This window comes from Poecilia mexicana, unplaced genomic scaffold, assembly GCF_051168715.1.
Source record: "Poecilia mexicana isolate PSO_F unplaced genomic scaffold, ASM5116871v1 scaffold_20, whole genome shotgun sequence".
Lineage (NCBI taxonomy): Eukaryota > Metazoa > Chordata > Actinopteri > Cyprinodontiformes > Poeciliidae > Poecilia > Poecilia mexicana.
In genome coordinates, this window is record NW_028263389.1 from 1,382,309 (window position 1) to 1,409,009 (window position 26,701).

The 26,701-nt window shown below is 41.3% G+C and overlaps 2 protein-coding genes across 2 annotated transcripts in view; one reads left to right on the forward strand and one right to left on the reverse strand.

Annotated features, from left to right (window-relative positions):
* The window catches only part of LOC106922103 (uncharacterized), a 47,906-nt gene extending 47,045 nt beyond the window's left edge, over positions 1-861 (reverse strand). Inside the window, exons 1-3 of the mRNA XM_088001381.1 lie at positions 747-861; positions 482-618; positions 190-309 (exon numbers count right to left, since the gene is read on the reverse strand). Coding sequence (XP_087857507.1) covers positions 190-309; positions 482-618; positions 747-825 — 336 coding nt within the window. The 5' untranslated portion in view covers positions 826-861. The remainder of the gene's footprint in view (positions 1-189; positions 310-481; positions 619-746) is intronic.
* An 11,550-nt stretch (positions 862-12,411) lies between these two features.
* Positions 12,412-26,446, forward strand: zcchc2 (zinc finger, CCHC domain containing 2). The gene is made up of 14 exons (XM_014994249.2): positions 12,412-13,445; positions 15,390-15,510; positions 15,630-15,700; positions 15,960-16,031; positions 16,108-16,208; positions 18,241-18,326; positions 18,605-18,667; positions 19,181-19,235; positions 19,312-19,435; positions 21,159-21,226; positions 21,861-21,943; positions 22,049-22,165; positions 22,477-23,865; positions 24,554-26,446. Exons 1-14 carry the CDS (start codon positions 12,660-12,662, stop codon positions 24,613-24,615), a joined length of 3,198 nt encoding a protein of 1,065 aa, XP_014849735.2. The 5' UTR covers positions 12,412-12,659; the 3' UTR covers positions 24,616-26,446.
* The last annotated feature ends 255 nt before the right edge of the window (positions 26,447-26,701 follow it).

Sequence of the window (26,701 nt, forward strand, 5' to 3'; positions counted from 1 at the left end):
CTGCATCAATAAGCTCAAATCAAAGGTTTAATTTTAATTGTTTTTTCAATATGAAATTCTTTGACCACAATAAAAGATTGGTATATTTTAAAGCTGTGTATACATCTTTACCAGGGGTGCCAATGGGATTGGATGGTGCTATAAGTCAGGACACACTTTGCGGTAAAAGACACGCCCCTGCTGTTTTACCTGCGTATTCCCTCCCAGGTAGTTGATGTTTTGTATGGCCTGGATGAGCTGAACTCCACTATGGTGCGTCCCCAGCGGTATTTCCAGTCGGGGTGTGTCACTGTACTGGACCACGGCCACCTACAGCAGAAACACGTGGAGTTGGGAAGAAGCATCATACACCATGATTTGTTTTTGTAAATTCTAATAGTAGTAGAATTATACGGTTTCCACTGGTTGATGTTAAGAATATGACACTTAGGATTCCAGACACCAACGTGAAAAGTATTTTCACTTTTCATGTTGGTGTTACCTGCGTATAATGAAGGCTGATGTCAAACTGGCTGCTGATGTTGATGAGCCATAGCTTGGCGGTTTCAAAGTCATCCGGGCCGACACTCCAAGAACCATCAACAATGTACACCAGGTCATTTACAGCTGTGCTGCACCCTGGGCACACATAGAAATACATGCAAAAGAACTTCTGAATCAATTCAAAACTTCCTCCATGTCATACTACTTTAGTAGTCCAGTGTGTCTATTTCTTGAACAGTAGAGTGTAACAACTTCATCCGTACCGGCTCGGACATCTTCTTTCTCCACAGCTTCTGCTGCTAACAGAAGCAACATCACACTCCATACTGACCACAGCAACATGTTTCTGTGGAGAGGAGTTTGTCTTCTGCTCAATCACAACCTGTTGTAAACACAGATAAAAAGGCATTTTAGCAACACTTTGGTAGAGCGCAAATTGACATGCACTTTGAAGTTCATTGATGTAAGTTTTGTTACATCCTAAATGCTCAAGGGCAGCTGTATTATTTCCCTTGTAAAATGTTTCGCCTGTCGTCCGAAAGGGTTCTTCAGTTCTGAACATGGTTGAAAGTAACAGGCTTACAAATCGTAGTCTGAACAACCACATCATTAGGGACATTAGGGTCATTAAAGGTCCAATTCAGACATATGAGTCACTGGCTGTTGCCTCTGTTCAGCTTAGTGTTGGAGTTGTTGCTGCTTAATGATTCCAACATGTCCCAAATGATACCATGTTAGTTATTTTGGTCACATGTCCCAAGGTGCGGACTGCTGAAGAACCCTGTTAGGGAGATGAGTTGAGGCTGCAGAGTAAGTGTTAGAAAGATGAAATCCCAGTTGTTTAATGTTGGTTTTTCATAGCTAACATAGATGGTCCCTTTCACAAACATGGAGAAACGGCATTTGGCTTTTAGGCACTACAAGTCTAGAACAAACTTCCAGAAAACTGCAAAACAGTTGAAACACTGAGTTCCCTTAAATCAAGACTAAAACTCACCTGGTCAGAGTTATTTTTGAACCATAATAAATGGAACATATTCGATGTGTACTGACAATTCTAACGATGGCACTCGACAAAATGTCATGTCTGTTACTGGTTTCACATTTGATGACTGTATGAAGTGTTTATGATGTTTTTAGGTTTTTAACGTGTAAAACACTTTGAACTGCCTTGTTGCTGAAATCTGCTATACAAATAATATTGATTGACTGCTGACTGTTGACCCGATGTTTTTGTTGATCTTTCTTGAGTCATCCACTTCTGTTTAGTTTGTCCAATGGAGAGGTCTGAGCTGGACTGAATGTACCTTTCCATTGAGCTTGTGTTGAGGTGTTTCATCCTTGGGATGAACCAGTTTCTGTCTGAGACAGTTGGGTTTCTTGACCGAGCTAATGGAATAAGTGAGTAAGAGAGAACAAGCTGAGGCAGAGCCTGCAACAGAAGCACAATGAAGCTGAAAATATGTCCATAAATACCCATAAATCACAGAAATAAATTATTGGACCTTTCTATTTTTTCCCCTCTCTGAAGTCAAAGTAGGTTATTGTTCACAGGATTTGAGATGAAGTCAGTAGAAGAATAAACATGAAAAGACGCCTTCTTGCCTTCCCAGGCATTATATTCATAAAGTGTCATATAAAACTGCCTTTGAATATATGCTTTTCACATAAAAAAAAAAAATACAACAAACTAGAAATATATCTGTTTTCATTTTGACGCTTGTTGACAAACTTTGCACCTGTGCTCTTCTCCCATGGCAACTGCACAAGAAGAAATGTGGGTTTCGCAGTCTGTCTGCAGAGGTTCCAGAAGAGGCTGAATGAGGCTCTTTGTGTATTTGACAGATAATGTTTGTGGACACAGATCAGTGCGCTCATAACCAAACTCTGCTGTAATCTTGAGTTAACACATACACTATAAAATATCTGGCCTGAGAATCCAGACTGCCTTGTGAAATGGTCAGTCTTTTCTTCCTTGCCGTCCCCTTTATTAAACTGCTTCCGTGACTTTTCGTCCTGTTCCATCTGGTGCGCACACAGCGCAGCAGAGCGTTTACTGCTCGGCTCTTTCCATGGTCATTTCTTCAGAGCACACATGGTTCCGCCAACCGCAAAGCACCGGCCAGAGCAAACAACATTGCGGGTGTCACGCTGAACAGGGAAGGCACAAACACAAATAAGGCCGTGAGGGCTGCAGGGAACCCAACGCCAACGAGCTGACGAGAGTTGGAACCTCGTAATCCCTGTTCTATATCCGCCCTGCAATGTGCTGAAAAACGCACATTGCGTCAAGACACGTATGAGATTTTTTTACGAGCTGAAAAAAAAACAAAACAAAGTTTGACGCTGTTATGTTCTTTTATGAAGGACACTGGATCTAAAACAGTATGTTCCCCTCCCTGTAAAAATGAGGAAAAATGGAAATCATTTGATTTCAATCTTTTTCACTCTCATGCACAAACCAACTTGGGGAAAAAAAGAAAAGAATTTGTTGGTAACTAGTAAAACTGTGGAATTTTCTCTTACTGTTTTTACGTTGCCGATTCCATTGATTATTTTTTTAAAAGAAACTAAAAATCTATTTCATCTTATGTTTGATGAGCATTTCCTTTGTGTTTTGTGAAGCAATTTCTAATTTTACCTGTTAAATGTGATATATCAGTAAAATTTTACTTACTAAAGAATATGCTGGAAGGAAACATAAAATAATTTAAAAGTGCAAGAACTTGGTTCATGCAAACAGTTTTCAGTCAGTTTTAGAGCCCAGTGTTTATTGTGGCTTGGCAATATTTACTCTGCCTTGCAAATCTTTTTTAAAATTTATCGGATTATGTGGACATTCCCACATATTTTCTGACTTCTCCTTTAAAGTGATTCTCTTGTTGACTTTTTAAAGCAAATTCTGACTTATCATAAACCTAGAAAATAGAAACCTTTCTTCCTCTTCAGATTTCTCATAGATGCATAAATGGTTGAGCCGAAATGATGGAATTGGTTCTCATGGTCGCAGTTGCATGACAAAAATTGCACCCTTTTGTTCTCAGACTCGTGTCGTCCACCTCTTCTTATTCCTCTTTTTGCTCCTCTCTGAATGCGAACCTATTGTGTGACTGGACTGAATTCTGTGAGTGTGTTTGTTTATGTGGAGAACTCTGCTCAACTTCCAGAAGTCGGTTTTTCAGCCAACTTTGGTCCAACCATGATGGGTTCTTACAGGTGTGGGATCAAATGTGACGCTACTCCTTGAGCAAAAACCTAATTTCCATCTGTTCAAAAATGACCCCTGAGCATGATGCCACCACCACCCTGTTTGGGGTGGCTGTGGTGTTATTCTAAGAGATCTTCAGTGTTGTTCTGGTGCCAAATAGGATTTTGTCCACAAATCTCAGCCTTGTTTTCGTCAGACCACAACATAATGACTTGGATGTCTGAATAATTTCCTTGGAATTAAAGATTTTTGATCTCACTCCTTAGTCTACACATATAATACATGTAGGACCAGCAACCTCTTACTTGGCCTCTTCAGACCTATGTAAGCCAGCTTAAAATGTCACCTCTGTAATAATTTTATTATTATTTTAAAATAAAATCCTTATTTTACAGCAAATAAGGACACTCTGGTGCTCTAAAGAAAAGGGAAAAAACTAGAGAAACATTGAGCCTGTTTATGACATACTGATCTCTATTTAGAGCATCAAAAACTCCACACACACACCCCTCACTCCAATATCCACCTTTCTGACTCCATTGCGGTGCCTCAGACCTTCATTATTCATTAGGGGCGCATATGTGTGGCTAGGTGGCTTCTGAAACGGGATTCCTCCAAAACCCAACCTGACATCTGGAAAACCATGAAGTGCAGTGCGCTGACCACATCAGCTGCCTCTGCCGGCTCTGCAGGATCACACAGCATTCCTTATGTGCAGATGCTGCTGGGGTTGCTGTCCACCATTACGTAAAAAAAAAAAAAAAAAAAAAGCTTAGACTAAAATTAGCTGTTCTGGAAATGCTGTGTGCACTTACTGGCTTGTTAACTGTAAGGAGTGCTAAAATGTACCTGTGCTTGTTTGTCGCAAAACTCAAGAGTTGGTTTCGCAAAATTTCAACTTAAAAAACAAAAAAAAAAAACAGTAAAACAAGTAAAAGGATGGACAGGACAGACAACTGCACACACACACACAGACTTTGAGGTACATATAAGACAGGGCAATCATATAAGAATCTCTGTTAGAGGAGGTAAAACACTCTGGAGTGAAGTAACTTGAAACATCCAGCCCAGAGGTCAACCTGTGGCTCCTGAGCCACAAACGACTCTTTTCACCGTCCATAATGGCTCAAAGTAATATGGTTTTAAAAAATTAAGAATCATCTAATATTTTTAAAAATAGATATAATAACAACTGGTTTTGGATATTTTTTTGTCATGGAATAATTGCATTGACTGCGACACACTGGCGATATATAAAATGCACAAAATGTTAAATGTATGCCTGATAAAAGAAAAAGGGATGCAGCGCTTTGCTACACTATCACTAGATAAACAGGTCAGGAAAAAGGTAATTAAGAAAAAAATATGGAGGGAGAGGGAAGTAGTTCAGTTATGCTAGCTTGACTTTGACATCCTTAACATGTAGATGTGGTGTGGAATTCTGTTTCAATTCAGTTAGAAAAAAAAAGGCGAGTTAAACACCAACTCTGACAGATCATCAGTACAGCAGTTTAGCGTCTAATGAGCTAATAGCTCCAGTAGCTAATCTACCACATTGATCACTTATTAATAATCGCAAAATAAACATCAAGCCATAAAAGCATAAGACTGTCATGGACTGGATATTCAGATTTTTTTTGTGGGGAAATTATTATTATTATTAAAATCAATAGCAATAATAACAATATTAAATTGTAATAACGTTATGTTATTATAAATATTCATAAATATGAATATTTCCATAAATATTATTACAATAATAATATTTATTATTATTAAATAATAATTCAATTATATTATTAAATTATATAATTAAATTAATAAATTATTAATTATTAATTATTTGGCTCTTGGGACATTCCACGCCCCAAGAGCCGAAATGGGTTTTCTCCGTAGGTTGTCTGGGCTCTCCCTTAGAAATAGGGAGGGACTCAGAGTAGAGCCGCTGCTCCTTCACGTCAAGAGGAGCCAGTTGAGGTGGCTCAGGCATCTTTTCAGATATTTGAATGTTGCTTAAAATAATAAAATCCAACAATATAAAAAAAAACTACACACCATGTACGAGTTTAATATGTGGTCAAAGTGCAAAAAATAAATTTAAAAAAACTTTTTTGGGGCACCCCCCAAAACTCAGGACCCCGAGCTATTGCCCCTCTAAGCTCTTTCTGAAGACTGGCCCAGGTTTCTACACAGTATTTATCTTTATTAACCAGGTATTTTGCATTAGCTTTAAGTTCATAAATGCATCTATCCAATGACTTTTACTCAAAAGCAGACTTTGGTGCATCCATATCTGCTTTCTATTTATGTATTAAACTTGGATAAATGCAGCAAGCTTCTTCAAACCCAAAATACAGGTACTGTTGTTGATAATAGATTACAATTGAGCTCAAAACAATCTGCAAACTGGATGCCTTAATTTTACTGAGGCAAACATTGCTCTACAAATTTGTAACACATACCTTTCCAACAAAAACAATCTGACAACTTTAATTGTTAAATAAAAATGTTACATGCTCAGTTTGTCATTGAGCAGATTAAAAAAAATTGTAAAGTTTTTTTACTTTGGATTTCAGCACATTAGAAAAAATTGGACACCTCTGGTTTAAATGAGGGATGCACAATAAATCTGTATTGACATGGTTATCTGATCATTTATTAACATATCAGATCAGTATCGGTTCGATAAGTAAAAATGTGTTGATATTAATAGCTGATGCTTCTTATTGCTGTTTTTATATGTGTTTGAAGAGCGGAGGTGGTTGGTCATGTGATCTTTGCTTAGTCATGTGACAGTTATGGTGATGCAGGGCAGGATTCAGTGCTTATTTGGTCATTTTTTCATGATGTTGAATGGGTAGAGCAATATATATCAGTTATTGACCATAATACAATATCAATATTGGATATTGATATTGCCCCAAATCTTTACATCAGTTCATTCTGAGTTTAAATCAGAGTATATTTATGTGTTACAACAATCCAGTCAAAGTCCAATCCAACACATGCTTCCTGTCGAAACTGGCTGAGACTGAACTCTTTTACAAACGAAAATGGGAGAACAATTTAATCTCTACTTGTCTAAAGCTGGTAGAGACAGATACCAAAAGACTTACAAATGTTGCTATAGTGAAAAATGGCTCTGCAAAGCCTTGGTTCTCTCAGAGAATTGAGAATAGAAATCCACGCTACACAAAACTTGCCTCCCATTTCATTATATGTTGGCCTTGCAAATGAAATTATAGGAAAATACATTGAATGTTTGTAGTTGCAACATGAATTGTAGAAAACAAAGGGTAGGGTGTGAATACTTTCGCAATGCCCTGAATGTATATACACATATATGACAAATGTCCGGCTCCCTGCCAAAATGAAACCAACATTCAGCCCAGTGTTTCTGCAGTCTTGCCCAGTTTGCCACAGTTTACACAGGTATCATTACAAAGACACAGTGGATGTCTCAAGAGGATCCCCAAAAACCACTGAATGACTGATAACTGTACACATATGAGGATGAGAGAAGACATATGCATATGAACAGACTCTTCCTTATCCAATGACCATTTTAGAAAGCATTCCTGGAGACTTCTCCATCGTTTCTGCACATGTTCACGCTGTAATTAGACGTTATTTCAGGAAACAGACTCAACTACCAGGATAGGTTTTGAGTGCCAAAAGACACAGATGGGAATTGTTGCTTTTTTCTTCAAAAGTCAAAGAATTCTCTGACCCATAATCACAGCACTTCATGCACTCTGGTACAGTATATTTAGCTTGTCCTGTTGTCCTGGTTGCTGAAATCCTATGGCCAAACATAAACTCTGAACGTAGAAACGTCTCATTCGAAAGAAGACAAAAATGACACATTTGAGGAGTTCATCGAAGCACCACCATACTCAAACATGTCTCTAAAAGCTGATTGGAAAAACATCCATTGCATGGAGTCCACTACGTAACACACCAACGTAATCACAGGGCCTTACCTTCTCTCTTCCAGCTGCTGGAAGCCAGTGATGAATGCCACTGTGGAAGCAGAAGGTGAAAAGAGAGGAGTCCTGACTCGCCAGTGGCAGCCCTCCCTCTGGTTGGCAGAGGGAGCGGTGGGAGTGTCAGGGCCGCCTTTGTAAACTGTGGCCGACTCCACAGCACAAAGTGACACAGCATAGACCAGTGTGGATCCAATGTGGAAACCTGCGCACACTCACAAGGGACATGTGGAGAAACCACAGTGTGAAAATGACAGAATCAGAGTACTTCTCAATGTGGAGTGTGGAGGAGAGATGGAAGAGGTTGTTAAGATTTTTCAGTCATCAGCTGGATAAGAAATGAGCAGCAGATAGTCAGCCTGGGCTTTTCTGTAGAGATAACAGGATCATGTGTGAGGAGTTAACTGATTTAGCAGGAGTTGTGTGATGGCATGTGTCAGTCGTGTGGTTTAACAGAGTCTTTTCTCTGCAGCTGCTCAGGGGTTGAAGTAAATTACAGGGTTCATAAACTCTATGGCAAGAGATGAAAAAGAATCAGGACTACATGCTGGATCATAGTGAATGTCACACTTACTGATTACAAAGAAGCAACCTGTTGCAGAAATTTCAAAAAGTGTACACTTTTGCTACCTGAATGTTGCAAGAGTTGATCCTGCAGTAGATCCCTTCTGTTGAGGCAAAGGAGAGTCTAACTGCTGTCTGTTGAGCCTGTTGCTTGTTGCTGTGATTGTCTGTAGCAACAATAAGTAATACCTGTTTTCTTCCCACGCTTTTAGGCCTCTTTTCCAAGGTCAACTTTTATGGTCCAGGGCTCTGCGTGACTGCTGACCATTGGATTCAGAACAAACAGTCTCTGGATTTTTCCCCAGGTCTTGGAATACCATAACAGCTCTTTACCCTTGTGAAATTGTTGAGGGAGTTATGGAAGTCTGATTGTCAGCTCCATATACTTTATGGATGTGGAAAAGGCTCACAATTGTGTTCTTAGTGGCATTGTGTTGAGTGCCAGTGTTGTTTTTACAAGGCCATCTGGTATCACCAAACCAAGAGTTCTGGCTTCAGTGTGTCAAACTCAATTATTTTGGACTATGCACTGGGGAAATGTCTTGTACCCATCCCGTTTATGGTGTTCATGGATGGAATTTCAAGGACATTTCCAGAACTTCTGGGATAAAAATCCAACAGCAACTCCAGAAACCATGGGAAGAGCCATTCCCATGTGTATTGGCCTGGGAACACTTTGGAATCCCTCTTGAGGAGTTGCAGTGTCAATGGGGAATGACTGGTACTCCCTCCTGGATGTGTTATTTCTGCAGCTAGGCCTCACATCAGTGAAAATTTAATGGTGACAAGAAGATACCCAGGGTTTCATGCAACCCTAATATACCGATGTATGTAGTGAAGATACTTAAGTACCGTATTTTCCGCACTATAAGGCGCACCGGATTATAAGGCGCACCTTCAATGAATGGCCTATTTTAGGACTTTTTTCATACATTAGGCGCACCGCATTATAAGGCGCATAGAATAGACGCTTCATACTCTATTATTACACATCCACATTAATAAAGAAATGGTCCCCGAGTACTTTATATAGTAGGCTGGCCCAGTCGTTGTTTCACTCACGGTGTTGGTGTTGCGATATTATGCCCAACTGCTTTCTGGGTAACACAGACCAACCGACACGCTGCCGCTGCAGTCTCTGTCTCTCTTCCCCTGCCCCTCCCCCCCTTTAAATGTATTATCAAACTTTATTAACAAACCAGTGTTCTGACAACTATCCCAGCATGCACCGCGCACTACTTCTTCTACGGGGGAAAAAGAAGTTGGCGGCTGCTTACTGTAGTGGACCAACTACATAAGCAGCTTACTGCATGTCTGTGTAAACATGACGTCTTTCATTTCGATCTGAGTTAATTAGCGTAGCATTTCTGCCGGATTTTCACAACATATCAGCCACGACAATGGACAGGGGAACCAACAGGTTCATGTCATCTTTTTTGGACGACATCAAGGTGTTTGAGCCACTGGATGCCTCCAACATTGTGCGCGTCACAGCTAAAAGCTACCGATAGATGAGGAAAACAGCAGATCCTCACACCCTCAGCATAAATATAGCTGTGGACAAGATCACTGATGCCTATTGTTCTTGCAAGGCTGGGTAAGTCGGCATTCATGGTTTTGATGGTCCACAATGTACATTAGCATATGTTTACTACTGTAGCTTGTGTTTGTGAGACGGTCACGCACGTGGTAGCTGCACTGTGACCTAAAATGGGCATTAGCCAATGAAACGGGGCCCCTGTGGTAAGGTCTGTTGCTGGACCTGTTGTGGCTCAATATTGGTCCATATATAAGGCGCACCGGATTATAAGGCGCACTGTCGGCTTTTGAGGAAATTGAAGGTTTTTAGGTGCGTCTTATAGTGCGGAAAATACGGTATGTACTTTCAATGGAGCACAACTTTTATAAACAGCACAATTCTTATCATGCAGAAACCTCCTAATTCTAAAACTTCATGTCATAAAGTTATGAATCAGTCTCATTCTGTTAAGATGATTTATATATATATATATATATATATATATATATATATATATATATATGTGTGTGTGTGTTGTGATCTGTTTTCTGTGTATTTATTTTGAGGTTTTTCTGCGTTTATTAGTCTGTTCCCCAGTGAGTCTCTGTGTGTTGATTGATCTGAGCTGTGTCTCGTTTCTTTGATTACCCTCCCAGTGTATTTAGTCCCACCTGTTGTCTTTGTCTCTTGTCGGATCCTTGTCGTGTAATGTCATCAGTCTATTTCCCTGTGCCGCCTCTGTTGGACTTTCATTAAATCATGCATCATGTCTACCTGGGCCTGCCAGCGTCTTTCTCACCACTCTCCACCACCGATCATGACTACATATATGTATTTCAGTGTAATAACGGTGAGGAGGGTTTAAAAAGTCAACATGAAGCACACACTTGGCAGGATGTAGAAGCAAATTGTGTATTCTGTGAAATACTTTCTAAATAAATGAAAAGCTTTGAAATCATTCAATGTGGAGGAGGCCTGGTGTGTCACTGCCCCCTATTGGAGCATAGTGGTAAAATCAGTCTCTCCTCTAATTCAATATCGGGATGTATATGAACAAAACCCAATGCTCTTAATCTCTCAGTTTTGAGACGAGAGTGAGAACTGTCCACAATCAGAATCTAATACACTGAATGTGCTTCACATTGTTCATGTTTCTTCATGTTTACTGTACCAAAAATTGCATATTGTCACCTTCCCAAAATAATGTCTTTGGTCATTTTTTGCCAAAAGTGATTTTTTTTTTTTTCGTGGGGAAGACTTAGGCCATATTTTAAGAAGGCGACGATATTCATTATTTTGGCTTGATTTTACTTTAAATTAACACAAGTTTCCACTAGAGGGCGGCATTAACTAAAATAAATGACATCCATGAGTCTGAGTAAGTTTCCATGAGGCAAAACAAAGGCTCGGTTCTCGTGCACACATTTAACTTGCCTGTAGTCTGACTCCATCCTATTTATGAAAGCATAATTATCACTTCATGCAGTCCCTTGTTAAAGTATTCACACCCATTGCACTTTTTCAGACTTCGTTACCGCAAACTACATGTTTTCTTAAATCTTTGCAAATAAAAACTAGAAGTGTTGAGAAAATAGTTTATAGAATCATCTTTTCATTCAGTTCTGACTACCACCCCATCCAACTAAAACGCTTCCACAGCCATGCTTAACTTACAGCTGTGTTAAACTTTTTCTGTTTTCATGTGATGGATTTAGCAGAGCTCTGTGAGATGCTTAACCCTTCAGATCTTCTTTTTTTATAACCTAACTTCTGTTTAAATATCTCCACATTCTTATTCTTGACATACTGTGTTCCTTGGATTTTGTGATGGTGTGTTTCCACTTATGTTCTCCTGGTCAAGATTTTCTGCATAAACGAGGAATTTGACTTTGGTTTTTGAGCGGTCACAACATGTTAACTGCCCTTTTCCTGAGCCTAGACTTTTACAAGTCTTGGATGGTCATCTCACTCTTCATCAGAGACTTTCTCCTGCAGACCCAGTATTTCCATTGCAACTTGTTGTCTTGACAATTATCTACCAGTACCATTCTGTCAGTGGTGTAGTTGGTGGAGAACAATAGAACATGTTCCATTGTCACTTCCTGAAAAAAACATTTCCTTGTGCCATCGTTCACTAATGTAAATGATGTCTTGATTAATCCTATATTACCAGGAGCATATAGAAATACTTTCAATGGATGTCAAACTATGTTTGTCATTCTCACCATTATTTTACAATATATTTACATATAAATATGAAATATATTTTACATAAAATCTATGTGATGATATGCTCTCCAAGGGCTTCACAAAATTGAGAATAAATTATGCCTCTTGGCATTGTAACAGGAAGAGATATACTGTTTTTAAATTAGTTTTTTACACTTGCTCTGATTTGTTTGAAATCTATGTTCAAAGTTAGATTCTCTTTAGAAGAAATTACACACAAGTTGATCATTCCTGACCTCTGAAGATAATTCACAGCAGTTTTGTTTAGGATAAATCGAGTAAAGATATGGAATTTTTTATTCGTAGGAAAAAAGCACGTTGTTGTAGTTGGAATGTGACAAAATGTGTAAAAGTTAAAAGGGATACTTTCACAAGAAACTCTTGTGTATAACTATAATCTTCCCAATGTATTTCTAATTTTAATTGGTGTTGTCTGGACTAAATCCAACAGGTGGCAGCAGTAAACTGAGAAGACTGAATCACCCTGCCGGAAATGATGAGTCGAAGAAGAAAGCAACTCTGGAAAAAAAGGACTGAGTGCTGTGGCATCGTCTGATGATTAGCTAACAGTAAAAACATAGTCGTGTTAGTGTTACTAAACGGTTGTATTGCTCTATAATGCATATGGTTATTTTGTTTACACTTTGAAGTCTCTCCTTTATCGCTGATAATGATAACAATGAAGCTACCGATGAAAACTGGCGAGAAAGGAGGCGACGAGACGGCGGAGGACGATTCGTTGGATCCATCAGAGAGGCAGCATATTCCCAGGGCGGCATCTTCTCCTTCGGTGTACGAGAGGCTGCAGGAGCCGCCGAGACCCTGCGTCCATGCATCGCATCTGGACAGAGAGAGCGTGTTCGAGTGGTTCGGCCACCATCTGAACCCCGCCAAGCGGATCGAGTTTATGTGCGGGCTGCTGCATATGTGCCAACCCCTGGAGCTCCGCTTTCTGGGATCATACCTGGAGGACCTCGCTAGAAAAGATTACCACGTTTTACGGGACTTTGAGTGCAGGGCGAATAACCCGAACGATTTGGGAGTTTTAACGGACGTGGTCGACCCGGTGATTCGGTCCAAACTCATCGTCTGTCTGTCCCTGCTCGGCTCTGACAGGAGGGAATGTGCTGGAATACTCTCTCGGATACTCAGCAGCGTGGATTTGGCCTTGTCGTATAGGAACTATGACTACTCCCTGCCTCCTTTCAGGGACCCTCAGCATCACCTCCACCCGTTCTATCCACCGTGCCAGGACGGTTCTGTATGTGAGGAGAACCGGGACGAAGCAACGGCAGGGGCTCTGGAGCAGTTGGCGCTACTCTATACCATGGCCTCGCTACACCCAGCTTTCCATTTTCACCAACGGGAAGTTATCCGGGGACAACTGGACAAAATCGAGCTTTCCTTGGAGGAGGAAAAGCGACAGAGGCAGCTCAGGATAAACGCCCAGTCGACGGTAATAAACAGTTTACTGATATTGGGGCCTTTTCTTGTTGCTATAGTGGTGGGGTTTTTTTGCTAGCCGAGGAAAACTCACTAAAGATGTGAAATTTAAAATTGTATATACAAAACTTAAATATATAACTTGTTTAAAAAAAAAAAAGGGCCCAAGTCTAACCGTGAATTCTGTAGTCACCGAATAAGCTAAAGGCTCCTTTAACATCGTAGTTTAGCTTTAGCATTAGCTGTTTATACTGGTATAGCTAATGATGCTAACCGAGTTAGCTAACACGTTAGCCAGCCGAAAGCAGCTAAAAGCAGCTCAAGCTGGACAGATGGTGCTATGCAAAGGAGGGCCGGAAGTAAATAATAATTATATATGTGTAAAAGAAAAAAAAAATTAGACTTATTTTTTCACAACATACATGGTCCTAACTTAAGCCAAAATTTGGAAGGCTAATGGCAAAAGTTGTATTTGTTTATTGATTCCATTAAGGAAATATAAGTGTTTTATTTATAGTCATCGAATAAAGAAAGTACAATTGAAGACAATAAAATATGTTTTTTTTTAAAGGATTACAGTTGTAAAAACAAGAAACAACAGATTATGGCTGATTGGTGCTTTATTTTAGTTGATGCTTTTCTTACAGATTCATTACATAAACTAACTGATATTTATTAAAAGAATAATTTAAAAAATCACTATTTGACTTATTTTCATTTACCAAACATTGCACTGTGTGTTATGGCTGAACATATGGACTTTACCTGTCTATCCTAAGGACATAGTACCAGATGTGTTGTTGCTCAGTCAGAAGCTGCTTTGGAAGTCACGCTGCCATTTTATTTCTCAAATTAACAAAAACTTATATGATTTACCTCTCCTTAACCCCAAGGGTGTACTACTTCAACATTGTGCTGTTTAAATTAGTTCTCCCATCCATCATTTAATAAGAGGATGTTCTTAGTTTTGCCACACACAACATTTTACTGGGCCCTGAAGAGAAACTGTAGTTGACTAGACAGAAATCTTACTGGATCATTTGCAGTATTGTTGTTTGGTAGCCAGAGATCCATATGTGGAGAATGGGGGACTGGTGCTGGGTGGAGGGAAATAACGAAGTGGAAAGCTATTTGAGGCAGAAAAAGACACCTGCCAGTCAAGATAAGGACAACTTCATGCTCAGATTAGATCCAGGTGCCAGAAATGTCTTATGAAGTTATGACTTCAGCTTCTAGCAGATGTTCAACTTAATATTTCAGAGGAGAAATTTCTGGCTTGCTACTTACATGTTCATAGCAACTCATAAATTTGTCTTAAATAACTTTTAATCAAACTGTGCATGTCAATAATGTTTCTGACTAATTGAAATGGTGTGCGGTAAACAGTAGTCCCCCAAACTTTTTTGCTACAGTTGGCGCCTTTTCAGACAAATTCAATGACTTTTTTTTTTTTATTTTGTCAAAAAAGTGACCAGCGACAAATCTGGTGACTTCTTTCTGTGTTATTTAAGACTTTTTGTGTTATAAAAAATCGGAGTCAGCCAGAAAACTGCACTACTGTTGGAAACACTTTACTGAAATTGTAAACAGCTAACTGAGGGGTCCTCACTCGATAACTTCCACACTTAAGAGTGTTGTCATCAGCGAAACCTGTAGCTGTTCTGCTTTGGTGCATTCACTGACTGGAAAAGAGACCGGATTTGTAGTTTTTGACTGTCCAATCGCTGGTCAGTACAGTAGTACTTTTTAAACTGTTGCTGATTCTATGTTGCATCTCAAGTTGAGATATGATACATCAGTATTCCCGCTTTTTTTTTTATTTTTTTTTTTTAGGGAAATAACATCAAAAGAATTCTGTCCTGCTTTTATTTTTGATCAGTTGCAGGAGAATGACTGGAACTGAACTCAACATGTCTGTTTGATTTGATGGACTAACTGAGCTGTTCATGTCCTCCAGGAGCTGCTGGGCCAGCAGCTGGACTTCACGGCCTCCTCAGTGCAGGACTTTGGAGAGTGTCCAGCCTCCCATCCCCCCTGCCAGAGCTGGCGCTCTGGTCGCTGGGCAACACAGAGAGAAGGTAAACGAAACGAGGAGGATGGACGTTCGCGGAATGGGATATTTAAATTCCTCTTGATGTCAGGAACAATTTTCTAAACGCATATTAGAGGAGAAGTAATTTTTTTTGCCCTTTTGCAGCCGTTCACATCGAGAGGATCGTGCTCAGGGGCATCTCTCGGACGGCAACAGATAAGGAATACAGCTTTGAGGTAAACCATGGCACCTAGGGTTCCAGGAAATGTGCTCTGATTGGTCGATGTGTAATGTGGGATTTGGCTATGACTTTGTGGCATGAATTTATTAATATTGGAATTGGGCCATTCCGACTGGTGAAAAAGTCAGATATGGGTCGCATATGGGCAGAAAAATCTGGATTTGGGTCAGCGTTGCCACCAGAGCTTGTGTGACCAGAACCGGTGTTTGCTGTTGTCCTGAGTGGATGACGGAGTTCTGTCTGCTGGCTTCCAGGTGAAGTGGTCAGACTCTTCCTCCAGCAGTGTGACCAAAACCCACCAGGAACTGGAGAACTTCCTGCTGAAGGTGAGCACTCTGCTCCTAGAACTTGACGTCAGATCAAACAGTCAGAGATCACATCAGTGTGATTGTTTCTGTCCAGCTTCCAAAGGATCAGTGCACAAACTCTTTTGAGTTAAGCATCCTGAGGCTCCTGAGCCATGGGGACCAGTTCGAGAGCAGGGAGGTGGAGAAGAACCTCAGGTAATGGCTAGCTAGCAGCTAGTTCAACGCACACAGACACAGGCCAGGTGTAGCCTTATGATCGGTTTGTTTAGGACGACATTTTACAGTCATTCTACAATTTTATTTTATTTTTTTACATCCTGTCTCAATTCACATTGTCATGTGTTAGATCCCGCATTTAGATCCCGTGTTACCAGATCATGTGGGAATCAAGCAACCAGTTCTATGAAAACAAGCCCAAAAAGCCCCCAACTGATGACAGTGTAAAGCCAAAACATTTTAAAGTGTTTTTTTACAGCACGTACCTGCATTCTACACTGCACCACTGCAAACGACATACCATTAGTGTTTGCTTTATTGTGGGGAGTGTGCTATAATCTTTTTTTGGAAGGAAAGTCAAGCCCAAATAAGCAACTTCATGTTAAAAAATAAGACCAAAAAAACCACAACCTGCAACCTGTTTGATCTGTAGGCGACTTTAGAGATAAGCAAGCCCAAAGTCGCTGATAATAAGCAGACTTGGCAACGGTGGTTACAGCCAAAGCGATGCAGAAGGAACATTCTCTCACCTTTTTTAGACATAGACAAACTTTATTGTCATTTAGCTTTTCATTTAAAATGTACATACTGAGCCAAATTCCGTTGCAAGGCTCCAATAATAATGAAATCAGTAAATAAATAGAAAGTATCAATATAAATATATACAACAGAAAGATCCCTTTTTCTGTTCTTCATATGGAGTGTACCGATCAATCCACTCTGTTTTACTTAATTCTGGGAGTTTGGCGATATTTGTATGTGAAACTGATCATATCCATCATTTTTTTTGTTTTGTTTTGTTTTGTTTTTTTATTTACCTCTGCAAAGAACTTAGAGAATTGACAGAACTGTCAGGATTTTTAAAGCTCAGTGATGGACCAGAAAGGTGCAGTCAGTGCAGGCCTGATACAGAGCTGATAAAAGGGTCGATATGATCACTCTGAGGCTGTTTGCAGTCTGTCAGGATGATTCAGGTGGAGGCTCCTACAGACTGGGACAACTGGAAGTCATGGTGAAGTGGGATGTGGCTGCAGACAGCTGGCTGAGCTGCAGCTGCTGGTTTCAGGATCCTGTAGGTTTTGGTTTCCAGCTCCCTCAGCTCTACCTCCTGTCCTTCTGTCTACAGCTTTCATTTCCTATGAAGTGAAACTTTGGAAAATGAAACCAGCCTGCTGCCTCCACCTCCTCCTCCTCTTCTTTCTTCTCCTCTCACACCTCTCGTTCTTTTCCCTCTGGTTTTAACTCTAGCATGTCGACTTCATGCTGGTAGGAGATTCTACCAGCATGAATCTCCTACCATGTCTATCCTGACAATAGAAGTGATAATAAAAACTATTTCATTTTTAGGTAGCTGTATGTGACTGCATAACACACACACTGGTCTTAAAAACACACTGCTTTAGGTCACCAGTCACATGAAGTTTTTATATCACTAAACTGCACACAGTCACTGCATTTAATCATGTTTTCAAACTTGTTGGTTTTTACTGTTGCTCTCATGGAGAAAATAGTGGGAAAAAAGGCTGACAATGTGGATTTTTGAATTTTTTTATATTTTATTATTGATAATGTTGAATTTATTGTGATGGTAAATCAAAATTCTTATCGTGAAAAGAAATTTATCACAATAAATGATAAACAATACAATAAAATACCCATCCTGGAGAGGGATGACAGTATTAATGTAATTTTTTTAAAACAGAAATGTTTAGTCGATGTGTTTCTGTGAATGAAAGCAGAAAAACAATTCTTTATCTCCTCTTTAAAACATATTTCTTCTTGCTGTGATATATCTAAGTGAAAGCTGCCACATGTCAGGAAAACATCACACTCTGATGTTATTGTTGAATATTTCATTCATTATGATGGAGAAACATTTTTCCCGGTGTCTCCAGTTGCCTCCCTGAACTGTTCAAATCCAAACATTCATGTATTATATATATATTATATTATATTATATTCATGTATTCAGTTCTGACATCATGATAACAGCGCCTGTGTCTGCCTGCAGGGAAAGGTTTCTGTCTGCCCCGCCTGTCTTCAGGCTGACCAGGAAGGTCTGCAGCTTCTTCAGCTCCTCCAGACCGGCCTGCAGATGTGAGTAGGAACCTGTGACAAATGCTGAGAAAAGGCTTTAACGAGGCACTTCAAATGTTGGACTATACTGAATTTCCTCCTTTTTTCCGTTTGTTGCTGATTTACTGTCCAGCCCGACGTTTTTCTATTGAACATTCTAAATATTTCCAACTCAGTGATGCAGAATTGAACTGTGTCAGTGAGATCATAAGTACATTTTTCAGCTGTGTGATGAACTGCTGCTGCCGCTCTAGAACCAGCCATGACTCTTTTTTTGATGATTTTCTGTCTTCCAACAGGTACCTTACATCCTGGGACGACGTACCAGCCAGACTGCTCTGACGCCTCCAGTCAGGATGAAGGTGGGAGGAGCGCTGATTGTTTCTGTTTGTGACAGTGAGGAGGGGGACCTGCAGGTTAGATGAGAATCTTAAAGCCGCTGCCTAGAAGCCTGTCCTTCATGCTGAGCACAGCCCCGGTGGTGGGTGGTGGGGCGGTGGGTTTATTTTTGGACAGGTCCTGTCATCGTATTTCAAGGCTATATTTGCCGCCCGTCGTTGCCGGTCTCTGGTCAGCGTCGCCGCAGCAACAGCAGCTCCAACTGCTAACACTGACGTAGATGAGGTCACAGGTCAAACAGGCCTGCAAAACTGATTTTCCAGTCACGCCACATATCCGCAATCTGATTTAGGTCCAGACTTTGACTGGGCCATTCTAACTCTGGAATGAACTCTACTCTAGACCAGTGGACATGTTTAGGGTTTATCTGTGTGGCACAAAATCCCAGTAGAACACAATGAGATCAGTGAGTGTAAGGTAGATACAAGCTGTATGAATATGAATGTTGATGTGTTTATAATATTTTCTCTGCGCAGACTCGTATGTTCAGGGACACAAGAAGAAACACGCGTCCAAGAGTCCATGTCAGCTGTGAGTAGGACGGCCTTTTCGCTCGTCAGAGTGGATTTCTGGATGCATGCAGTGACGATTCTTCTTCTGTTTCCAGATTGTCACGGGCCAAAAGCCCCCAGGGAGACACATGGAGGGGGGGCCACGCAGCAGAGCTCAACGGGCCCCCAGACAGGAGGAAGAAGAGCAGCGTGGTGAGGAGCAGCCAGGACGCTGAGCAGGTAGGACAACAGGAAACAAAGCAACCTTTCATTGATAAATCCCTGTTAGTGTGTGATGGCAGCTGTTGATGCGTAGATGTCAGCAAAAGTCTAAACCAGCGTTCAGACTGTAAAGATTTTTCCTTAATATCCTGATGTCACATATTGTCACCGATGAAATCAGTTTACACTTTTTTTCTCGGTTCATTTTCTATTTGCTTATTATTTCATGTTATACCAGTGTGGGGCTGGACAATATGGAACTGTAATTTTATTTCAGTTTTTTGTGGTACTGTTGTGGTAATAGCACCACAAATTGAAAAAAATCTACTTATTATTTCTATTTTATGTATCTGTGTTGCTGTGCCAGCATTCACAGCCCCACAAACACAAGTATTGTTCCTGAAAAACATTTCCATTTGAAACAGGCTTCTTCAGGACGCCACTTACTTAAAAAGTCTGATTTATATCATTAAGCTGCACGCTGTAACTTCATTTAATCATATTTTCAAATTTACTGATATGTATTGATGCTCTTGTGGAAAAAGCAGTTTAGAAAATAACAAAAATAGAATTTCCAACTGTACTGTCAATTTTGCTTTTTAAATTATCAGCAATAACTGAAATTTATCGTGACAATAAATCAAAATTCTTATCTTAAGAAAGTTTTCCCTAAACGATACGATAAATGCCCACCTATCCCAGTTTGTTTTAGTTCAGTAGGATGGGAAGACCTCTGCTTCTCTTTCAGCTAATTTAATCCTTCATGTGATTTTGCTGATGTTGACTCTGATTTATTGTTTCTGATTTGTTCTTTTGTTCATTTTCCTGCTTTGTTGGTCAGTTATTCTCTGGTTCTGGACACCGTGCAGCTGGAAGGATTTTTACTCTTAATGTTTTCACTTGCAGGCACTTATGTGTAACCATGACAACAAGGTGATTTCTTTTTTGTTGTTTTATTTTTATTTATTTTTTTACAACTGGGAGCAGCTTATCAGCATCTCAAAAGCTCAAAAATACCTGAACTTTGACCCCAAATCCCAGAGAAATAGAAACGCAGGCTTCATGGATGCAGGGGGAGGAGGAAGTTCAGCTCCCCTACTCCAACATCTTCCTAACCAAATGGCCAGACACAGGTTTAAAGAGGGGCAGCTGGATTAATGAGCTGGATTAGCAGAGTTTCCCAGCAATTTATGATGTCATCCAGGATGGGTTACTATAGAATATAATCTTTGTTGTCCTGATATTGAGCTGTTGGCGTGTCATGAAAGTCATGAGAGCCTAGACATCATCCAAATCCACTCTGAAGAAACTCGGAAGATATGAGAGCATTTACATTTCCCTTCGAGATACGTAAAGCCATGTTGTTGTAGTTTAAAGCAGAATCAGGAATGCTGCCTGTCCTGTGAAGGAACGCCCAGGAGCTGCTTCCTGATTGGCTGTCACATGCAGCTGCTGTAATGATTTACTCTGTCTTCATGGAGCTAACCATGAAGACGGGTTAATGATTGCAGGCAGCAGACATGTGGAGGGATTTGGTAAGGCTAGGGATGACACAGCGGCTAGGAATGACACAGCAGTGTGTGTGTGTGTGGTTGCCACGTGAACGGGATGTGTGAGAGAGCATGTTGCTGATGGAGCACATCCACCATGGAGCTGCTGGACGCCGGCCCGCAGTCATTTGTTGTCTTCTCATGCTAAATGCTGTATGCCTCTTCTTTCTGACCTCTGACCTTCTTTCCAGCACCTGGATCCCGACAGAAGAAGCCATCCAGCATCTAAAAGCAAGAGCAGATTTTTGCCCGGAGACAGGTAGGTTCTGCACAAAAGGAAGAAAAACAAAAGCAAGGTAGACTAGAACAAAAGTGGGTAGAAATTAGTGAACCACTAGGGGGAGCCGTCTGAAGGCTTTAACACAGGCTGTTATTACAGCTCTGTGTAAACACCAGAATCTGACAAAATTAAACTTTGCGGAGTCGGGTAGATTTGCTCCAAACCTGTATATGGAAACACACTGAATTCACTTTATTTTTCTTTTTTGCTGCATTTCAAAAGTTAACTAAAAATTTGCACGACGATTGGATGTAAATATGGCTACTAGCACACAGCAGGAAGAACTGAGAGAGATATTACCAACAATCACCTTTTAACCCTAATCAGCCGTTTTTCAGCTTGTCTGGCCATAAAATATCTGACCAGAAAACACTCTTCATTATGCACGCTGTTACCGAGTGAAGGACAATCGAATATGAACTATCTCCACTGTTAACAGAGACGTAAAAAGCTGTCTTAAAAGTATCTTCAACTACAGAGTGGATGTTTGCAGTCCTTACATTCTGTAGAAACTTCACACCCACTTTTGTTCTCTAGTGCTGGCCTTCGCAGTAATCCCTGTGTAGAGATGCTTCAGGTCCAGCTGATGTTCTGGAATGTTTTCTGTCTGCAGGGACAAGATGGCTGTGAAGGGCAGAGGCGCTGCCTTTCTGACTAATGGCACTTTGTTACCGGCCCTGTCGCCTCAGAGGAAAGGTGAGGAACTACAGAAGTTGATATAGCAACAGGAAAACCCAAATGAATGAGAAGATGGGAGCTGCTGAGGGAAATGCTGTGACTGACACGACAATGTTGTTTCAGTTGGACCTTCTCATGCGGATACATTTGGGGAAACGTCGTCCGAGAGCTGCAGCTCTCCCTCCAGCCCCCAGTACAGGAGGCGCCAGAGTCTGGAGAGCGACGACGACAACAACAAAGGTGAAACACACTCACACACACACCAACACACACCACTCCACGTAAACCACAGCAGCTTCTGAAATTATCAGTAAAAAGTAAGAAAATGCTACTGATTTTAAAAGTATGTTTTTTCCTTCCACTCAACTTTTCATCACTATGCTTGCATATAGCACTCTGAGCAATCAGGTTCTTTCTGTAACATTTAAGAAATACAAATCAAGATTTTTAAAGGTTTTCTGAAACATTCCAACATCTTCAAGAAGTGATTATTGGCAATTATCCATAATCATGTTTGATCTCTAACTGATATCTGTTATTGTCTCTGTCAGACTCAGACAGCCACTCTGATGACGGCGGTAAGGGCGAGGCCCCTGACCTGTTCTTCACGCGGCAGGCGGACTGTGCTGGGTTGGCAGACGCTCCCCCCCAGGGCCCAGACTTCACTTCATCTCCCTACTTGCCCCCCCTGGCCTGCTTGCTCCCCAACGGGGCCCCCGACCCCGTGGCCCCAGATGGGAAGCCCCCGCCAGCGGGGCCACTGTCGGTGGTCCCCACCCCAGGGATTGTGGGTGATCCGGAGAAGAGGGAGGTGCTGACGACCTTCGGGGGCCCCCCACTGGCCCTCCATCACTCAGTGGGTGGGGGGGTCCAGCCTCTGGTCCAGAGGTTTAAGACAGGTCTGCCCCACAGCCAGGGGCCCGCTGAGGTAGAGACCCCTCTCAGAGCGCTGGGCTCCATGTCCCCGGGGCCGCCTGCATACTCGTCCCCCTCCCTTCCCTGCCAGGAGCCCAGCCTGGCCCCACCCCTGCCCCACATGGAGGCCACCCACCACAAGCTGCATGGCATCCTGCCGTCAGGGTTGCCCTCTCCCTACGCCCTGGCCTCCGTGGCCCCTGTACCCCCATCTGTGATGCCCACCCTGGGTGCCCCTGTGGCCCCGGGAGCAGCTGTTCCTCCGGCTGTCCCCTCTAACTCCCCTGGCCCCCCACCCAGCCTCAGCCCGGCGCTCGGCCTCAGCGCACCGCAGAACGACTCTGCGTCCTACAGCAACAGCAGTGCTTCCTGTGGAAGCGCCCCCGTTGCCCCTGGCAACCCCGTAGCTGTCCAGCAAACCCAGCAGCAGATGCCCCCGCAGCAGCAAACGCCACCCCTCCAGCAGCAGCAGCCCCCTGTAGGATGTGGGGCCTGCGGTTGCCATAACAATTGTGGTAACCGAGGCAGCGGCAGTGCGGTGGGGGGCTCCTCCAGCTGCCAGCCCCCCCTGTACTTCCACCACCAGATGGCAGCAGTAGCGAGGCAGATGTTCAGCGTTCCTCAGTCTCTCCTCTACCTCGCCCAAACCCAGGCCCCCCACCAGGCCAATGGTCCCCCGACCATGCCCCCCTTCTTCCCTGCTGCCCCACCCCCCGTCCACCCATCCCCCTACCTTCACTCCCACAGCCAGGCGGAGGGCCCGTCCCATATGATGGGCAGCCAGGCCCCGGTGGCAGTGGCGGCCGCCAACTACAGCCTCCAGCAGCAGATGGCGCCAGCGGCATCGTTCCCTCAGCGCGTCTACCAGCCGGTCTACCCGGGTCACCTGGGGATGCTGCCTGCTGCCATACTGGGGGGCGGCGGGGTCAACAAGAAGAACGGCACAGTGTCCTGCTACAACTGTGGAGTGAATGGACACTTTGCTCAAGACTGCAACCAGCCCAGCATGGACTCCACCCAGCCGGGTAAGGAAGGAGCAGCGGTCCATCACAATCTGTCACATTGCACTGGTTTTATTGGGATTTGATGGGACTGATCAACTCAAAGTAGAGAATCATTGTGATTTGTGATTCTTCACAAATAAGAATCAGGGTGTGGCATGTATATGGAGCTACATTGGGGTTAATAGTTTTTAAACTAAAGCAAAACAAAAATTTACCGTAAACTGAAAAAATCTTGAAATTGGAAAAACATTTGATACTAAAATAAAATTGAAATTGAAGAAAAATCTTTTGAATGTGAATATTTTTTACAACGTGAGTAACATTTTAGAAACTGAGAAAAAACATTTTCAAACTGAAAAAAAAAATCACCTTCAAAAATCTTTTTTTAATTTTTAATTTTCAAAAATCCTTTTTACTCAATTTGAGAAAACAGTACATTTAAAATATTTTTTTATCCAATTTAGTTAGAAAATCTGTTTTCAAAACGAATATTTGAACTAAAAGTTCAAACTTGGCTTAAGTTTTTGTTTTTAGATTGAATTTTTTTTTTTTTTTTTTTCAGTTTCAAAATATATTTTTTGTCAGTGGACTTTATGGTCCCAGTTTAGCTCTATACATGTGTGTCAAAACTTTTACATGAAAATAACACTGTTTTCTCCTGTGTGTGTGTGTGTGTGTGTGTGTGTGTCTGCGTGCGCGCGCCCTGCAGGAGGCTTCAGGGTAAAGTTTGCAGCATCCAACATTTCAGAAGCACTTGACAATGCCGACTGAAGACGAAGGACGATGATGACGAGTTCCTCCTGTTGTCATGACTACGACAGGTACGGCAGCAGTGAAGCGTTCCTCTGTAGGGCAGAGAGCTGCCCGGGCTCAGCAGACGGAGCCTCAGCACAGTGCCTCACAAACACCTGGTTACCATGGGGACGACTCACCTACAGTCATGTGACTCCCACTCTCTTCCCTTTCAGTTTCTTTTGGACATTTTTGCACTGAGGGTTGGAAAATAAATTATTATTTTCTAGGAAGATTTTTTTTTTTAACTCAAAAATGAAGACTTGAGTCTCAGCTTAAATGTTCTGATCCACTTATTTCTTAAGGAGTCTATTTATACTTTATTCTTGTGGTTTTGTTCATCTCTTGATTTTATTGTTTGGAAGAACTGTACAGCGGGTTTCTAAGATCAATAATCGGTAAGCAGGAGGAGTTGTACCTGTAGGTTCTCTGCACAGTTGTGAATGTACATCTTCAGACAGGAATCTGTGTATATTTGAGGGTTTTGCTGGTTTTGTGGTTGCTGTGCGGACGGCCGGCCTCTGACCGTTCAAACCGGGGAATCTTGTTTGACGCAAGCGCACTGCAGGAGCACCACAAGAGTTCATGTTGGGATTTTCTTTTCTTTTGACCCCAAATCCACATGAGATGATCAGTTTTTGCTTTATTAGAGTGTACAAAAGTATTCCTTTTTTTTTTTAAATATATATATAGTTAATATTTTAGATAGGAGACATCTGTTTTAAATCAAACAAAATGAAACCTGCTGCCCGACATTATGTTTATAACGTTTAAGGCTGGAGGTGTCAGGTAGAGATAAAAATTGGAAATCCGACAGAACTTTTCCGTGTCAAACCCCGGCAGGTGTTTCATCTGTGAGATCAGTGGCAGTTTATTACAGACGTTTTACCTCTGGACAAGATTTCTGTCAGAATCCTCAGCATGACGACTTCACTGGAAGACGAGAAGCAGCCGCGCGATCCGAGGAGCTGAATGTACCGACAGAACGGAGAACTCGCCTCCTGATGAAACGCCCACATGCTGGGCGAGGCATGTGTTGTTTTTTTTGTTTGTTTTTTTTTGTTTTTTAAATACTTATAATATGAAGAAGAGGACGCAGCCTTCTGATCAAACTAGCACACTGAGAGGGAACACCAGACTCTTTAGTCCCAGGATGGAATCTAATCTTAACTTCTTGTACTTTATTATTATTATTATTATTATTTTCATATGCATACCGGTCTTGTTAACTGACACTTGATTACATATTTGTTGATAAACTTGAAAGTTCTTCAAAGCCCTCTTTGATTTGAAGCAGTGGCATCTTTTAATGTTTTTATTCTTATTTTTTTGAAAGTGTTAGGCAGTGTTAGAGTGTGGAGCCCCAAAGTGGAAGCAGATTACTGGAGATGCACCAAGAAGACTGACTGATGGGAAGAACAAAATGAACTTCTCCCAAAGAGAAAATCTGTTGTTAAAACTTTAATTTCTTAATTGGACATTAAGGATTATATCTCACTAAAATGACTTTTTATAACTACATAAAATGCACAGTAGCCGTTTGAAATACAAAAGTTGTCTGTTGAAACTAATAAATTTCTCAATAGAGGAGTTCTATGTCGTTTAAATGAATTTCTCCTTATAGAGATTTACTTCAGTCCAGACGTGGTTGAAAGCAAGAGTTACAATCGAGTTTGATTTTGTTGAAATGTTTTTGGTCAAACCTAATTTAAAACATTTGTATGACATCTTATTACATGAAACATGTAGCTTCATCCCATAGTGGGGATTTATCCTTAAAAAATCATATCTCCTTTAAAAAAGAGAAAAATTCATGTTTACAGTTTCACATCTCTATTAGATGAGCTTCTCATATCTGACATCATTTAAGACGTGAATGTTTCTTGTTATGATGAGCTGCTGCTCCTGTTTTTATTTCCTAGCTTGGGAAATCTGTCATAGATTGGTGCATCTCTAGAATTAACTTAGCTTTCCCATTTTAAAAAAAAACCTCAATTTGTCATGTGTTTGACTTTAAACTAAGTGGCTACTAAGAGCTACAGAGCTGTGAGAAATTTCTTCATGA

What these genes read in the sequence shown, in the direction of transcription:
- zcchc2 (XM_014994249.2), top strand. Translation starts at nt 12,660, where the DNA reads ATGATAACAATGAAGCTACCGATGAAAACTGGCGAGAAAGGAGGCGAC. An exon ending in GAGGTGGAGAAGAACCTCAG is followed by an intron (nt 16,209 to 18,240) that starts GTAATGGCTAGC and finishes GTCTGCCTGCAG; the next exon opens with GGAAAGGTTTCTGTCTGCCC. An exon ending in TCCAAGAGTCCATGTCAGCT is followed by an intron (nt 19,236 to 19,311) that starts GTGAGTAGGACG and finishes TTCTGTTTCCAG; the next exon opens with ATTGTCACGGGCCAAAAGCC.